The sequence below is a fragment of the Vigna umbellata genome, chromosome 3 (genome assembly GCF_029865625.1).
Source record: "Vigna umbellata cultivar VRB3 chromosome 3, Vumbellata_1.0, whole genome shotgun sequence".
In the NCBI taxonomy this organism is placed as follows: domain Eukaryota; kingdom Viridiplantae; phylum Streptophyta; class Magnoliopsida; order Fabales; family Fabaceae; genus Vigna; species Vigna umbellata.
In genome coordinates this window covers 49,777,101-49,794,492 of record NC_142167.1, presented here as the reverse complement: position 1 = coordinate 49,794,492, position 17,392 = coordinate 49,777,101, and the positions used below count along the sequence as shown (strand labels likewise).

Here is a 17,392-nt window from a genome sequence, read left to right as displayed (position 1 = left end):
TTTTTATTATTTTTACTAGTTATAACAATTAAACTGATCAACTTATTATGATAAGTTTACTTTTATTTATTATAATTAAATTTTTATTTTTATTATAAAAATATCACTTATCAATTTATTATGATTGATGATTGATGGACTTGTCATTGTCATGATAAATCGTTACCGAAAAAGTTTCTAAAAGTGCTTTAGTTTAAGTCAAGATCAAGATGGCCGTTCCAGGACGTCATTTTTGTATTTTCGTATTGGATTCATGGCAGATATTATTATATGTCAAAAAGTCTATGTCTATCTACCATCGGAGTAGGAAAGTAAATGGCATAAGAGGAATATTCCTTTGGCATGTGGTATGATCGTAAATGTAGTAGCGTGACGTGTTACCCTAGTTTTTGTGATCATTTTTAAATTCTTTTATAACATGGAAGTAGTCTTATTTAATTCAGATCCCACTTGATAAGACAATACCTTTTTAAAAGAATTCAGATCCAACTTATCATGACAAACAATATTCAGATACAGTGATTGATCTTACTATTTCAATATATTTAGAATTAAAATAATTTAAAATTATTTTTTAAGCAAAAATTAATAGATATAAGTTTTTGTATCTGTTTAATTAGAAATAAATAATTTTTACTTTTCAATAAACTAGTTATCTACCTGAAGGAAATGAATATTTGAAAAACTATTTATTTTATTGTATCGAAACTTAATATACAATTTGGGTAAACTTATTGATTAGCATATCCACGTAAGAAAATAACGGATATATTCCGAAATGCTGTGATTTTGATCTAAGCACAGTTGCGTGATGCAGTTTCTTTGTGATAGTTTTAGACATTATCGTTGCTAACTTATAAAATATACTATCGTTTACTTTTAAGTGTGCACGTTTTATATAACTTTAAGCGATTATTTGAATTATTTTAAGCCGGAATTTTAAAGTAAACTCAACAGAATATACGGAGATGAAGAGAACAGTTAGAAATTCAATGAATTTAAAGACAACTTTGCATTATTGTTACGGTGAGAATAACTTTTATAACTTTTGAATAAAATCAAATTTTATTTCTTTTCTTTAACCTAGTGTTTACAAACGCTCAACTTAAAAACAATTTTTTTTCAAACTAATTTTACTAAATCACAAAAAGATCTATACAGGCATCTATCACATCATCAAACCTATAATTAGTTATATTAGTACGAAAATAATATGGTAATATAGAAATTGTTGAGAAATTTGAGTAGAAATAGGGAAGGAATTTTCACTAATACTAAAGATGAATTATTAGTTTTGATATTGCTTTAGAAAGTTTTGAAGGAGAAAAATATTAAAAATGTTTCACTAGTTAAGAGTAGCTAACATACAATGAATATGTTTGAGGATTTTTTTTATTTGTGAGACTTCAACTACTACTATGTGACTTATCTTTGTAAAAAAGTATTTATCTGTTAAGAAGTGGACTTTAAGCTTAACTCAATCCCATAAAACAGGCTTGTAAGGTGAGGTTTGCACATGCTTATATATTATAAATTGGCAAAAAGTGGATTTTAAACCTAATTCAACTCCACAAAATTGGCTTGTAAGGTGAGGTTTGCAACTACTTATATATTATAAATTGGTGTTATCTCTAGTCAATGTGGGACTTCCAACACTATCTAAATATTAAATATTATTTTTCGGAAAATAAAACTCACAATTGTGAATATTATTTTAATAAAACTTTGATATAAAATTTTTGTTGTTTAATGCAATAAAATAGATTAAGAGTGTTTAATGGTATAAGATATCTCTCTCATTATTATATAGTGTTTGTCTTCTTCTTTACTCATTTGTCTTCACTCACTTATAATTGTTGTAAAAACATAGAAAATAGAGTATTAAAGTTGATAGGTATTTTAAATTAATAAGATTATAATATTTTAATGTTAAAAGTTCGATAATACAAAAAGAAATTTAGAAAGACGTCTCATTATCTAAAACATGTATCATCTCTCTAGAACTTTTTCTCTAGACTTTCTCTCCCTTCTCTCTAAGTTTTCTAACTCTTGAGTCATCTCTTTGACGATCAGAAAGTACCTAGATGATCACAATAGTGATATCTTCAACTTCATCATATCGATTTTCTAGAAAGAGTAAGTTAGTTTTTACTCTTTTCTTGAAATGATTTTCTTTCATGCATGCGAAAAGCTTCATATTCCTAAAGTTCTTGTGTGTTCCTTGTTGATCATTGCTCCTAATGATCTACTTTGATCAAAATTATACGTTCTATAGGTACAGATAGAGTTATCTAAGCTAAGGTAGGGGTAATTTGCTTTCAAAATCTGTTTGAGCTTTCCAACCAGGTTAGAAAAGCTAATAATTGCTTTAAATTCATGTTAAGAAGTATGAATGTTTGTTAGATAAGTTTTGAGATTAATGTTTGGTTGAATATGTTATCAATTGAGATGATTATTGAGTGATGTTTGTGTATTAATGAGTGAATGTTGTCTATTGAAGCATATTGATATGTATGGTTGTGAATTGGTATTTGATTGAACCTTGAATGTTGTTGTTTTGAAGTTTAATTAAGTACAAAACTGTTGTAGAATTGAAAGTAGTAAAAAGGTAATGTTGTATGCTAGTTTTGGTCTAAATAGAGGGGTTTTGATAGGTGAAACTTTGAAGGAATGGTTGAATGGGTAAATCTGATTCTTAGGGTTTGTTGTTGGGCCATTTAAGACTTGTTTAGCTAATTAGTTCACTAAAATCTAGTTGGTAGCATGTCAAGTTTGATGTATACTTTTTTGGATATTTGGGTTTAGCCAATTGGTATCAAATTTGAAGAATAAACATGTTTTTCAAATCAAATTGAGTGTTAAAGATAAAAGTTGGATCAATTGAATAGGTCTTGTGTACATCTAGATCAAATTCTGAAGTTTCTAAACTTCTACTATGGTGCTCAACGACATTAAGCAGTGCTCAAGCACCAAAAATCTAAGAGCTTTGGTGCTCAACTACACCATGGTGGCAGTCAGGCGCCAATTTTGTGCGAAGAATGGCACTCAACTATAAGGGTGTGCCACTCAACAGTAGTCTGCTTTTCCAAACTCTACTTGCTTTGAGATTCTTTTGCTTTTATGGTTTTCCAATTCTTGCTTTGGTACTTAAGTTTACTCTGAATGATCTATATACACTTTTAATGTATGAATGTTTAGATTTCCTATGTAAACTTTGTGATAGAATTATACATGTCTTGTGCTTAGTGTAATGTATTGTATGGGCTCTAAAATGGAGGAATCTTTCAAACACTCTAATAGCCGCCCAATATCAATTCAAGAGGGATGGTTATGTGGTGAGGAGTAGCAAGAAATCTTTAGCCTTGGGTCAATTTGACTGAGGTGTTTGACGGATTAACCTTGTGTGATAGTTTGGGTGGTATGTTGTTTTCACCACACATGCGTAGGTCCTCCAAGAGTCTGACATAAATACATGTATCCGGATGGTCAAAGTCTAGAGTCTAAATATATGTTTTTGGATAATGGAACTGTTATAATCTGAAATTGATTGAACTACATATCTTTATTCTTTTATAAATTAACTTACCATGTTGCTTATGTTTTGTTTAATCTTTCTCTTTGGCAATAATCACCTGATTGGTGTGAGCAGAGAATGATGTTTCAATTGAGCAGGTGCTGGGTGCGAAGGATGTTATTGTATAGATAGTTAGAGTAGAATTGGTTTAAATTCTGATATTTTGAATAACCTTTAGTTTATGTTTAGATAATATTAGGAATAGAATATCGTGTATATAAAGTTTGAATTATGGTTATATTTTTGAATAACTGTAATCGTATTTTATATGTTCTTTTTAGATTAACTAATCATGTTTATTGAATATGTTATAATTACATAATAGTGTTAAAACTATAAATTTGGAATGTTACAATTGTTGTAACCAACTTAGAGTTGAGAGTTTATAATGAAAGAATCCTTAAATTGTAATATTTATTTTAGTGAATTGTTGGTAGAGATAATAATGTAATTTGACCCAATCCATTTAGGCCTGGTCTACAGTTGACTCCCAAATAGTGAGTCGAACTAACTCGCCCAAGTTTAAAAATGCGGACTAAATATTAGTCTATCTTACATTGCTCTTAGTTTGTGAACCCACGAAGAGATCTTCTTTTTAACATCAATTCAATATTCAACACATTAAATCTAATTACACATTTTCATTTTTGAACACCAACACAATTGTATTCTCTCTCCTTCATTTTTTGTTCTCAATCATAAATCTCTACTAAACACCAAATACTCATAATAAATACATGTTTTTCAAATAAATTTAAAAAGAACATGTTAAGATCTAAATAATATATATGCTTCCCAGTGTGTATTCTTTGCATTTGTTTGGCAATAGTTGGGAGATAGAAAGATTAGACTGTTTATAAAGGTTTAGTTTTTCTAAATCTTGCAGTTTTCTCTCTTAAAAACACCCATTTGGGAAAATTGAAAATATATTATATAAACGTCAAAATTTCCTCAATTTTACTTTCTAAGTATGCTTGGTATAAGTGGTTGATAATGGGAAGATGAAAAATAGAGTGTGGAATTAAGAAATAATAGTGTTGAATATAAACTTGAAGCTTAATCTAATAAAAGAGAATCGATGTAAATGATTAAAAATAATATATTTATATCAATTTCATAAACAATTGTAAATTTACAATAGCTTTTTATGTTTTTTTTTTATTTCTTTTCTATTTTGGTCTTGTTAACGTTGATGAGTCGTAATAAATATTTTGACTCGTGACAAATAGGAAATAAAAAAGCAAAATAAAAACACTTATAAAGTTTACAAATTTTCCAAGTTACCTTAAATTACAAGAGAAATTTTAGTGTAATGTAAGAGTTTCTTAATGTTAATGAAATGAGACAACCTTCCTCAAATTATAAACTACTTAATTTTAGTGAAAATTTTTTACCTCAAATTTTGATGTTAGTTTTGGTACTTACCCTTTATTAACTAGCAGTTTATAACATTTATGGAAAAATTCAAAGACACTTCGTTAACACCTTAATACAAAAATGTCAAACAACTTGGTTTTCATGTCACTTTTGTTGATAAGATTGACAGTTACTTAAAAGTAATAATACAAGATTCCAAAGCAACACCACAATTCTTACACCTCTAATCTTAGAAACTCAATTACACAAACTCAAAAAGTAAAAGCTAAACTAAAACCTATCTACAACTTAATTACAAAAATATGAGATAAAACAGAACAAAGACGTGTGACTAAAAACAAAAAAAAGTAAGAATATCATTAAAAAAAACCCAAGTACCATATCTTGCATGCGTTTGCCGGGAGTCGAACCCGGGTCTATTGCTTGGAAGGCAATTATCCTAACCGTTGGACTACAAACGCTTGATGTTTTAGTAATTTTTTTCACCAATTTTAATAAACACTCTTTTGATACAAACACTTAGGCTTTGATCATTTGGAGATAGTGATTGAATGAATTTGAGAGAATTTAAACATAAGTTTTTGTTTTTTATTTGAGTAGATTTCAAAGTAACCGAGAGTAGATTTGGAAGTAAAGTTTATAAGAATTAGTGTAAGATTTGATTGATGTGACAGATTAAAAAAATTTACTTCCAAATCTACTCTCACTTATCTCCAAATTCACTCAAATAAACAATAAAAAATTTACCTTCAAATCCTTTCAAATTCATTCAATCACTCTCTCTTAAATTCATTCAAGTGAAACAGAGTATTAAGAACATAACAATTATAAATACGGCATAGATTCTAATGGTTCACTTAAATCCCTTTGTTTATTTTATTTTAAGTTTTAGCACTTTTTAGTAATTTTTAAAACAAAAATAATAATAAGAAAAAAGAATAATTGTTGCTTTAGTGTTATATTACATAAAAAAAAAACAGTTTCAATTCAGAGAGTACATAAGGGACAAGTGTCCAGATACACTTTCCAATAAAAAAAATCAATTATAAATTTACTAACCAAAACTAGTAGAACTAGTGGTGAATTTTAAAAAATATCTGCGAAGTTAAAATTTATTTATAATTATTTATAAATTTAAAGATATTAAATATATTATATTTAAAAAAAATATTTTTATTTGTATATTAACTTCGCCACTAATCAGGACTAAGTTTTTGATAAATATACATATTAAAAATAATATAACGTGTTAAAAAATATTGTTTAAATAAATATTTTTACTGCTATTTGAACAGTTACCAAATATTTTTACTGCTATTTGCATATAAAGTCACCAAATATATAAGGCTTATTTTCAGTAAGCCTCTGGGTTGGGATAAAATTTATGCAATTAGCAAAAGTTTAGGAATTATTCATGATTTTTCATTTAATTAGTTTGTATATAAACAAAAAAGAAAATTCATGGGAAAGTGTCTGATACACGTTCTAGTAAAAGGAAAATCAATTGTAAATTTACTAACCAAAACTAGCATATTTAATTGATTATTTAAGCTAGAAAAATTTATAGCATAAATATCTCTGAAAAATAGTTTAATCAATTATATAGAAATATGATCAATTAAAAATGTTGAAAGAAATTTTAAGTTTGATACTATTTTTAGAAAAAAAATCTCATTTTTTAATATATATTGTGTGTTGGAACAAAATAAACTTAGGAAAACATCATATTTAAACCACAAACATAATAAGAAAAAATAGTGATGTAATCCATCTTGAAAACTAAATGAAGATTTATCAAAGAAGCATCAACTTAAGGTAAGACTAGAAAATTAGAAGAAAAATAAGAATTTTCAAACTTGTTCTTGTTTTCCCTCGAGCCTTAGAGGACATTGGATATCTCATAAAGAGTCATGGTCAAGAAGATGGAACTTCAAGGATTCTACTCTTGTGGAGGATCACATTTTTTATCTTCTTCTTTTATCTTAAACATCTTTTGTAAATATATAATATAGTACATTTTAGGTTTTGTATTTGGCCAAGAATGTTGTTTAGCTTTATTTAGAAGACTTGGTGCCCTTAAGAGTAGCTTAGAGCGTTATTAGTGCCTTAATAAAGTAACTAGCACCTAAATGTGTTTCAAAATGGGTTTAGAATGAGTTAGTTACAAAATGAGCCTCTTCATTTAATGTTTTGACCTAGTTAGTTACAAGCACAGGCTCCTTCATTTAATGATGGAGAAATACTTTGACTAAGTTAGTTATAAGCATAAAGTTTTTCACATTTAATGTTTAGGCTCCTCCATTAAATGTTTTAAGGTTCTCTTTTGTACTTTAGCTTTTATCCTTTCATCTTTAAAAGGAGAAGACACCCTTTGTATATTTTTAAAACTTGATTGAATGTAAAGATACTTTGGTAAATTTGCAAATCTTCTTTTCTTAAGTTCTCACTTAGGATATGTTTTCTACTATACTTCTTTATCATTTCTCCTTTAAGGTTGACCCAATCTCCTTAGAAGAATTACACTTGACCATAACATTCAAAGCACCATCTTCATCTCTTCATCAAATTTGCTTCCGCTACTACATCTCTTTCATGAAGTTCATCACTTTTGAAGGAGCTCTCTTAACCTTCACGGAGATCATCACTTATTGAAAGAGCTTCCTTCATCAATTCTCCATCATTTAGCATCTATATCTTTAAACATCATCAAAATATCTTAATAAGCATTTGAATCTTTGAAGCTCTTCCTCACGATCAATAATTTATTTACTTTTTATTTTTTTATTTTTTAGGATACGACAGATTTTTTCATAACAATATAATAACTATTTTATCTCATGGTAAATAGAAAAAAAACAAAGAAAAACACTTATAAAGACTACAAATTTTCTAAGTTATATAAAATTATAAGAAAAGTTTTAGTGCAATATGAGTTTCTAAAAATTATGTGAAATAAGGTAACCTTTTTAAATCTTGAACTATTTAATTTTAGTGAACTTTTGACTTAAAATGTTGCTACTTTTTTTGGTAACTAAAAGTGTAGAACACCTATGGAAAAGTTTGAGCCCAGTGAACACTTTGTCAACACTTTCCTAATACAAAAATGTTAAACAACTTTGTTTTACGGTCACTTTTCTTAATAAGACTAAAGAGTAATTTAAACTAAATAATAAAAGGTTTCAAAACAACACTGCAACTCTTAAACGTATAATCTTAGGAACTCAATTCACAAACTCAAAAAGTAAAAAGTAAATAAAAAATTATCTACAACTAAATTACACGAATTTAAAAGAAAAAAATGGAACGAAGATATATGACTCCAAACAAAGGAAAGAAAAACTGCTTGCGTTTGCCGGGAGTCGAACCCGGGTCTATTGCTTGGAAGGCAATTATCCTAACCGTTGGACTACAAACGCTTGATGCTTTCAATATACATAATGATACAATTTATTTTCGGCACAAAGTAAAGGCTAAAATACATGATGGTATTATATATATACACTAGGTCATCTAAATTTACACTATGATTATTAATTATATAGGAAACTCCACTTTAGTCAGTTACTCAACTTAAGGAAATAGCAATGAAAAATACACCATAGATTTCAAACCTTCACTTGAATCACTTTGTTTCCTTTAGTTTAAGTGTTGGCACTTTTTTAATAACTTTTAAAGTAAAAACAATAATGAAGAAAAAAAAAATAACTGTTGTTTTCCAATTCCTACTGTATCAATAAAAATTAATTGTCGTTTTCCAATAACTGTATATCGCAAATCATGGACAAGTGTCTAGATACACTTTCCAATAAAAAAGTTCAATCGAAAATTTACAAACCAAAACTAGTAGAACTAACGGTGGATTTGTTTAAAAATATCTTAGGATGTCAAAATTTTATTTAAAGTATTTATAAATTTGAAGAGATTAAATATATTATAATTAAAAAATATTTTTATTTGTATATTAACTGCCGCCACTGATTAAAACATAAGTTCTTGATAAATAATATGTATATATATATATATATATATGTATATTTTCGCACCAATCACATTTTAGTGGTTTAATATATAATAACGAAACACATTCCAATTTAATAGATGAAGCCTTTATAACTTGAAGTTTCCTAGACTTCATTTTGTCCAACGTTACATAAACCAGTAAACTCAACGATCACAAAGACTAGTGCACTTAAAATTAAGCTCAGGAATTAGACGGCACTTTATTAACCTAATTGTCGACGCAACTACATCGACGACGAAAGCTTTGTGTCCAAAACACGATTAAGAATAGCAGCCAAACGAACTCCTGCTTGAGCTAACCGCAAATTCACTATTTGTGAACGTGACAGGAAGTAATCATCTGCACAGTATATTTTCACAGACTAATCAGAAAATCTTAAAGAAATTTCCATTTTCTCTTAGCCATATATCAGAGTTCTGAAACCTTACCACTTAGCACTGAACCTTCCGTCGCATCTTTATATGCCCATTTACAAGCATCTATGCTACTTTCAGATGCATATCTATAACAAAATTTCAACCATAAGACTGCTGTTATATTTCATAATTTTCTTTCTAATTGAGTACATAATAATAATAATAATCAGATATGTGATGGGTGTCTTAATTTTCTACAACAATTATCATATTTGACTTAATACCTCTTTTTGTCTTAATATTTGTAGTAATTAAGACAAAAATATCAGGAGTGTTTGAAAAGAATGTTGTGCATTATTCGTAAAATAATATTTTAGTTTGGAGATATGATATTAATAAATGATAATAGTGGGACATACTGAGCTGGGCATGGAAGGTCATTGTCACCGCAGTGTTCCCACTCTTCTACTTCGTTGGCCCATACTTTCTGTTAATTACGAAAAAGACAAACAAAAAGTAAGAGAACATCAAATAGTAAATATATATATTATTTATTTATTTAAGTTTCGTTTCATAGTGTCTCCCACCTAAGAATTATAGTCGAGTCACGCATAAGGGTGAGAAATCTATCATCACGATATTTAACAAATAATTTGATTTTTTTTTTAAATTTTCATACATGACATAAAAAGTTTCAATAAGGCATTTAAGTACAAAAGTTATTTTGGATGCCATTACCAAATGTCTCAATTTTATAAGACTCAAAATGAATAGTTAGTCAAACAACAACTTTGGCTAGATTGTATAGAACTTTTAGAAAAGAAAAATAAAATAAAAAATACAATAATTTCTTTTATAAATTAAAATTAACTTATACATAAGTTAAAAAAAAATAAAAACTTAAAAGAGTTATTTTAGACGGTTTTTGTAAATTAATTTACATATAAACTAACATTTTGGATAAAGTTCATTTTACTTTTTCCCTTCTTACTTTTTTATCTTTTACTAGTTTATGCGCTCACAAATTCTTGATCAATCCATACTTTTTGTTTATTTTGAAACTATACAAAAGAAATTATACAATACCGTAATATTCTGTTGAATTGCGTCGACGAACTCGCCCATGTCTGAGTCATAAAATTTGTCAACTTCTGTTTGAAGTATGGTTTGATCCCAAACCTATATGTTCATAATGAACCATATTATATATAATCTAATACAAATATAATAGATGGTTAATCTGCTGATAAATAATAATAATAATAATAATAATAATAATAATAATAATAATAATAATAATAATAATAATAATAATAATAATAATAGGTTGTTAAATATGATGTGTTTGACCATAAAAAATGACATAATTAGAAATATATATTAGTTGTATAAATCTATATAACTAATAAATGAACTTACATGGTGAAGATTTTGCTTCCTTGTGTACCATTTAACATTAATTGAATTGCCTCCACTATCGGAGAGAAAACCACAATGTAGAGGCTGCAGGAATGCAAACAAAGCCATTACATATATAATGTTTTTTTAAGACTATAAAAAATTAAGAAAAAATATCGAAGAATTACGTAAAATAAAAAGAAAAATGAGGCTTTTTGTAGATATAAATATATACCTGGTGGATATCTCCGACAAAATGTGAAAGGAAGAAAAGAGCTTGTGTGAGGTTATCTGATATATTGATAAATGTGTGAGTAAACAGAAAATGAAGGAGATTATTATTAGTGTGAGGGTTAAATATGTTTTTAGTCCCTAAACTATTGACCGTTTCTGGTTTTCGTCCCTCTTTCAAAGTAAGGTACAATTTGGTCATCATTCTTTTCGAAACGTTCGTTTTAGTCCTCGAAAACTAAACACTGTTTAAAAATTTGGTCCTCATTTAACAACAAATGAGGACTAAAATCAAAATTCCAAGGACTAAAACGAACGTTTCGAAAAGAATGAGGACCAAATTGTACCTTATTTTGAAAGAGGGACGAAAACCAGAAACGACCAATAGTTTACAGACTAAAAACATATTTAACTCTTAGTGTGAAAGTAGGGTTTACATTTGGATTTTGTTTCACTCCCATATTCCAGAAGTTGCGTTGTGTAATTGTTAATGGCAGCCACAACACATCGTCCTTTAATTCCTTTCTTGTAATCTATACAATCCCCTGAATGTTCAACAACAACTTAGTACTAATACAACACAATTATTACTTTAATTCACTTTCATTAAATGAAATACTTGTCAATTATTACTTTAATTAAATCTTATTAACTTTTCATTCATATATACCTCTAGTTATCAATTTTTCTTTATGTTGTAGCATCAATCAATAATTGAAACTATATATATCAAATAAAAGTAGTTTAAAATAAATATAAATTAATAATCAATATTTTACAATATCATCACGTGACAAATATTTAATAGGGCGTGTAGTACTGTAAGCTCACATGCACTGACACTTCTTGGATCGATATTCTCGTCGTGACTCCTGTACAATTTATTCTAAACGTGCGCTTATTCGATTTTTTTTTATACATTTAAATATCCGATAAAAAAATTATAATATGTGGATACATCCTACTTAGGATAATAAATTTAAAATTAAACTTTGCTAATCTTTTCATCGAAATAGATTAACATAATATTAAATTTTAAACTTTAAATTTAAACCTCATATAAAAAATACAATTTGTTTATAAAATTTATTTTCTATTAAAAATTAAATAAAATGTTATTAAAATATAAATATTATGCTACTTATATTTTAACAAATTTTTATTGAATTTTGCATTAAGATAGAAGCTACAGATACATTATTAAGAAGATATGATGGAACAAATATGACCTACCAAGGGTTAGATAGATGAAAACGTGATGGAATAGCTGTTTTCTCTTTTTCAAAATTTGGTACATGTCTCAGTAGTTGTTACAGATTCTTTACAAAATGTGTCTGTTGAATTATTGCTCACTAGTTTGTCGGGTAGTATTTTGAGGTTTTACATCGTACTAACACACTTTTGGATTTTTTTTAATAAATTTCCCATCTTATTTAAGGCTTAATATTAAATTTCCACATGAAGCATTTTATATTTAATATCGAATTGTTTGAAAGGGTCACATAGAGTTGAGAAAGAAACGAAACATAAAAACATATATAAATATTTTAAGGATTCAATTCACCTAATTTTGAAAAAAGAAAGTTACTTGGTAAATTTAATATATTTTTCGTTATTAAATTGTTTTAAAAAATTACATTTTATCTCTAAATTAAATTAAATTTATACTTTACATTCCGAAAAATTAATACGTAGAAGATTATTTATAATTTATTATAAAATTATGTCCTTTACATAAAAAGATACTTTATATATATTATTAGAAAAGATATTTTTATGAAAAAATAATTTCATAAAATATAAAGATAATATATATATATATATAAATTAGTTTATAAACAAAATATAATTTTTAAAATATTTTGAAAACTAAAAAATATAATTTACTCTAATAACAATAATCATTATAGATTTAATTATATTTAAAAGTGTGATATAATTAAATATATATTTAATAAAATTCAGAATTTATTATGATATTAATTTTTAAATTACCATTATAAATTTATCTTTTGCATGTCTAAAATATCAAAAAAACGTGTTCAACATCTTTATGTATAAAAAAAATCATGAAAATTTAACATTGGATCAATAAAATAAATAGATAACCAATTAAAAATGTAAAGACAATATCCACGATCCTATAAATTTCTTCAACTAGATCAAACTCATTATTTTACTCTCTTTTTTTTAATAATTATAAAAGCCTTTCATAAAAAATATCTTTCAAAAACAAGTTGCATATAATGTAAATGTAAAATAACTAAGACTGAAAGAAGAATGAGAAAGTGTGGAACTTACTGCTGTTATTGTAACTGCAAACGGCATCAGGAGTATTTGCATAGTGCAAAGCAGAGGACCAGGGATAGATATGATGAACATGATCTGCCCACGAGCACTTACTCGATAACTCCTTTTCTGCAGATTTTAGCAGCAGCTTTTGCACAGCCTCAGCAGCAGTTTTGCTCAGACGAGCCTGTTCATAAGAAAGCCCACAAAAGGGAAAGGAGAAGAAGAAAACGGGTTACTCCGGTTCAGTTCTGACGAATATTGTCAGAAAGAGAAAGAGAAGAAGGTAGCAAGTGACCTGGGCGATCTTGCAAACAATGACATGGCCATCGTCTCCCCAGCCATGCGTATTTGGAAGCAAAAGCGTGAGTGAAAGTAATGCAACAAGCTGAATTGAAAAGTGACTCATGCTGCTCTACTTCGACAAAGCATGCATATAGTGAGTGGCCATGTTATATAGAGACTGCCACCCCCCCGAGGAGAGATATTTTTGGAAAATACTAGAACCATGTAAATATTGAAAATTAGTTATTTATTAATAGTAGATAATGTTGTTGCTAAAGGAGTAGTCACCAAAGTCTTACCTTGGAGATTCTAAAAAAAGGAAAAGTAATAAGATATTATTAAAAGAAGAAGAAATAATATAAATATCATTATCACAATTTAATAAGTTTCTTAGTTGTATAACATGTTGTTTTCTCGAGTGATATTTATCAAAGAGAGAACAGTAGTATTATAAAAATAAATAGTTGTTTTGTGGAGTTACCGTTATACAGTTATTTTGGGTGAACATGAGATTTGGGTAGTTTGTGTCATTAGAAAGTTTGAAATTTTACAAGAAAAATTGCACTATGAAGGGTTTACAATTTTGGTACACAAAAAATTACATAGTTGCAGTTTTGTCCACACAAAAATTACACCAAAGTTCTTACATTGAGTAATTTCAAGAAAAGAGCACTAGATAAGTATTATAAAAATAAAGAGTTATTTTTGGAGATGTCAGCACAACTTGGGTGTATGTAGGGCTTAGGTAGTTGTGTGTCATTAGAAGGTTTGTAATTTTTGTGAGAAAAATTACATCATGAAGGATTTGCAATTTTCCATAAAATATTACACAATGCTTTGCATTTCTATTCCACAAAATTTTGCACATGTTAGGTTTATTCTTTTTTTCATAAAAAATAAGAAAAGAAATCAAAATTTCACTACTTAGGACTTAAAAAATAAATATGCTAAAAGTAAACTAAAATTAAGGGCTACACAAAAATACTATAAGAGAAACCATATTGAAACTATCGATTCAAGTTTTAAATGGCTAAGTGTAACCAAAAATTGACTCAAACTGATTTCTAAGAAAGGTTAAAAAATTCACCACCTAAAACTATGATACTCTACTGTATTACTCCAAAATACATAAAATTGCACCGAACTATCCTTGAAGAAAATAAAGCAACGGTCCTAACAAGTTTAAAAAGGTTAAATCTAACTAAGAAACAACTCAAGTTACCAAATCTACCTAAAACTAAAACTTAGATTGTAACTATCTAAGACCTAAAACTAGTAACTAAAATAAACTAAAAGCGCTGAAACAAAGAACTGTACAAGACTACTGTTTGGAACTCTAGAAGGAAGTAAATCAATTGTCCTAACAAGTTTAAAATAGTAAAGTCTAGATAAAAAAACAACTCAACTTATCAAATTTACCAAAGCCTCCAAATATGACTACCTAAGACCTAAAACTAGTAACCAAGGTTATCAAATTTGAGAATTTACGTAAATTTGTGAGAGTCGAGTAAACTTGTAAGAGTTTACTTCAGATGAAAAATAATTATATAAATAATATCTTAATTTAAATAAGTGTACAAAATTATATAACGTTAAATAAATAAAATTTATAGTTATATTATTCATAAAAATAAATATTATAAAACATAAATAATTGAATTATTGTCATTAATTTTGATGCATTTCATTAAATATATCATTTTCAAACTCGCAGAATTGCTCCAAACTCGTGATTTTACACGATCCTACCGATTTCACAGTCGATTCTATCGAATTTACGCAAAAAACAAGTTTATTTCTGAATTTACGAGTTAACTCGAGAGTTTGATAACCATCCTAGTAACTAAAAAGATTAAAGGTGTTAAAGCTAAGAACTTAAATATATGACTACCCAGAATTGCACTAGACTACTGATTGGAACTGTAAAGTAATCTATCTAACAGTAAAGTAACCCCTAAGCCCTATGTCCTTATACCATATGCCATATGTCATTTGGATGAATTTGGGTTCTGAGGTTTGTGTTATGCATTGTTTTCATGATTCTCAAGATGGAATTATGTTTTTACTCAAGAACTTTTGGGATATTGTACTTGTTGACAGCCTAATTGTATATAAAGTGATGAAATTTCCTGTAGTGGAGAAGTAACTAAGAACTAATATGTTTGGGCTCTAATTATACTATGATCTTTTAATCTGTATGTGCCCTTAGAAGTTAATGTATGCACTATGTCATATGTTATGGTTGATCATTCATACACTAGAATGTTGTGTGCCTTAATTTGTGATATAAATGAGTATATTCTGTATTGGCTAGTAGTCTGATGGTTATGTGTGTGAAATTTGTCATTGGCTTAATATGAGTGGTAAAGAAATTGCGGTCTGTTGGAAATTATTGGTTCAGTACGTGCAGATTTCGTGATGATAAGCTGGCTGCTTTGTATGTTTTCTAGTTTAATATAAGGTTATAGCTGCATGATTGAAAGTATAGAGATGAGATTTTCGTACTATGCCCTGTGCTATTCTGGTTTTGAATGTTTGAAAAGACTAACAAAGGTTTTAACAGATTTGAAATGAATATGAAAAGGGATGTGTACTGAACATCAAATTTTGAATGTGGTTATTACTATGAAATGACTGCCTTGTGATACTGGATAGAAATCTACTATGCCATGTTTTGGGAATGATGTTTGGAATGTCAATTCACTTTGTTAGAATGAATATGGGCCTACAACTGTGTGTGAGTTATAGTTGTTGAGAATTTTCTATTGCTGATATGTTATGGATAGTGTTCTGAAAAGCTTAAAGATCATAAACGAGTATGTTCTGTTTTGATCAATCTAGTAACTGTTTTGATGTCTGCACTGTGGGGAATATGATGCTATATATCAGATTTGAACATGGAAATGGGTGATATTGATGATGCTAAACTGAACTTTCATTGCTGTCACCATATAATATATATATAACAAAGTTAAAACATGGTTACATTCATTCACTCCCTGAGGTTTTTTCAGAGGCAGGTTTCTTGACCCAAGGAGTACCAAGAAATGAGTTTCCCGAATAAATTTAGTTATTAAAACAAAGAAAAAAAAACTTCATTATAAATTATGATAAATATAATTGTAAACTACGATAAATATAATGGTATTTTATTATGTATATAAATTTTGTATACATTTTATATTTCATATAATATTTTTATTTTACTTTATTATTTTGTTAATTATGAATATTTAATTTTATTACACAAACATAAAATTAAATAATTTATGATTAAATTATATTCTTAAAAAAATAAATTTTAAACAGAATAATTTTATTTTATTTAAATACAATATTATTTTAATTTTTCTTTTTTTTTCTACTACTTAAAATATATTTTAACCATTAAATACATTTTTATAAATATCATTTTATATTACTATTACTATTAAAGATAATTGGGTAATTTTTATTTTTTATCCATTAAAGCCTTTTTATTTGTCGGGTCAAGTTCTATTGAAACTTTAGTTTCAAATTCACTTTCGATCACTTCCAAATCTCTTCAAAAATAAAACACAATTTATTCTTGAATCCCCTCAAATTTATCTACTCTTTCCGTTAAATCTACTCTCTCAAGTGAACACACTCTAGGTGTTTGCCATATTCATTTTCATAACTATACATATTTTGTTGCCCAAAATTACCACACATATACTCCAAACACTTCCTAATGTCCTGAAGAACGATTGACTACATAGCGTGTCACACTGCCAAAAAGAAAATTTATATCTAATCTAATAAAATCATTTAAGCTTGTGAAATGTCTTCTATACCAATGAAGAACTTAACACCATGTAACACATGATATGACAAGCTAAA

The 17,392-nt window shown here is 27.6% G+C and overlaps 1 protein-coding gene and 2 non-coding genes across 3 annotated transcripts; all 3 read right to left on the bottom strand.

Moving 5' to 3' along the window:
- Nucleotides 1-5,340: 5,340 nt before the first annotated feature.
- Nucleotides 5,341-5,412, bottom strand: TRNAG-UCC (transfer RNA glycine (anticodon UCC)). Its single transcript has one exon. It is a non-coding gene; the product is annotated as a tRNA-Gly (tRNA).
- A 2,883-nt stretch (nucleotides 5,413-8,295) lies between these two features.
- TRNAG-UCC (transfer RNA glycine (anticodon UCC)) lies at nucleotides 8,296-8,367 on the bottom strand. Its single transcript has one exon. It is a non-coding gene; the product is annotated as a tRNA-Gly (tRNA).
- A 653-nt stretch (nucleotides 8,368-9,020) lies between these two features.
- Nucleotides 9,021-13,698, bottom strand: LOC124829968 (endonuclease 2-like). Its single transcript, XM_047303556.2, has 9 exons — nucleotides 13,545-13,698; nucleotides 13,259-13,433; nucleotides 11,395-11,502; nucleotides 10,962-11,017; nucleotides 10,748-10,831; nucleotides 10,415-10,507; nucleotides 9,748-9,815; nucleotides 9,401-9,474; nucleotides 9,021-9,311 (listed from the first exon to the last, which is right to left on the bottom strand). The coding sequence occupies exons 1-9, from the start codon at nucleotides 13,653-13,655 to the stop codon at nucleotides 9,196-9,198; spliced, it is 885 nt and encodes a 294-aa protein (XP_047159512.2). The 5' UTR covers nucleotides 13,656-13,698; the 3' UTR covers nucleotides 9,021-9,195.
- Nucleotides 13,699-17,392: the final 3,694 nt, after the last annotated feature.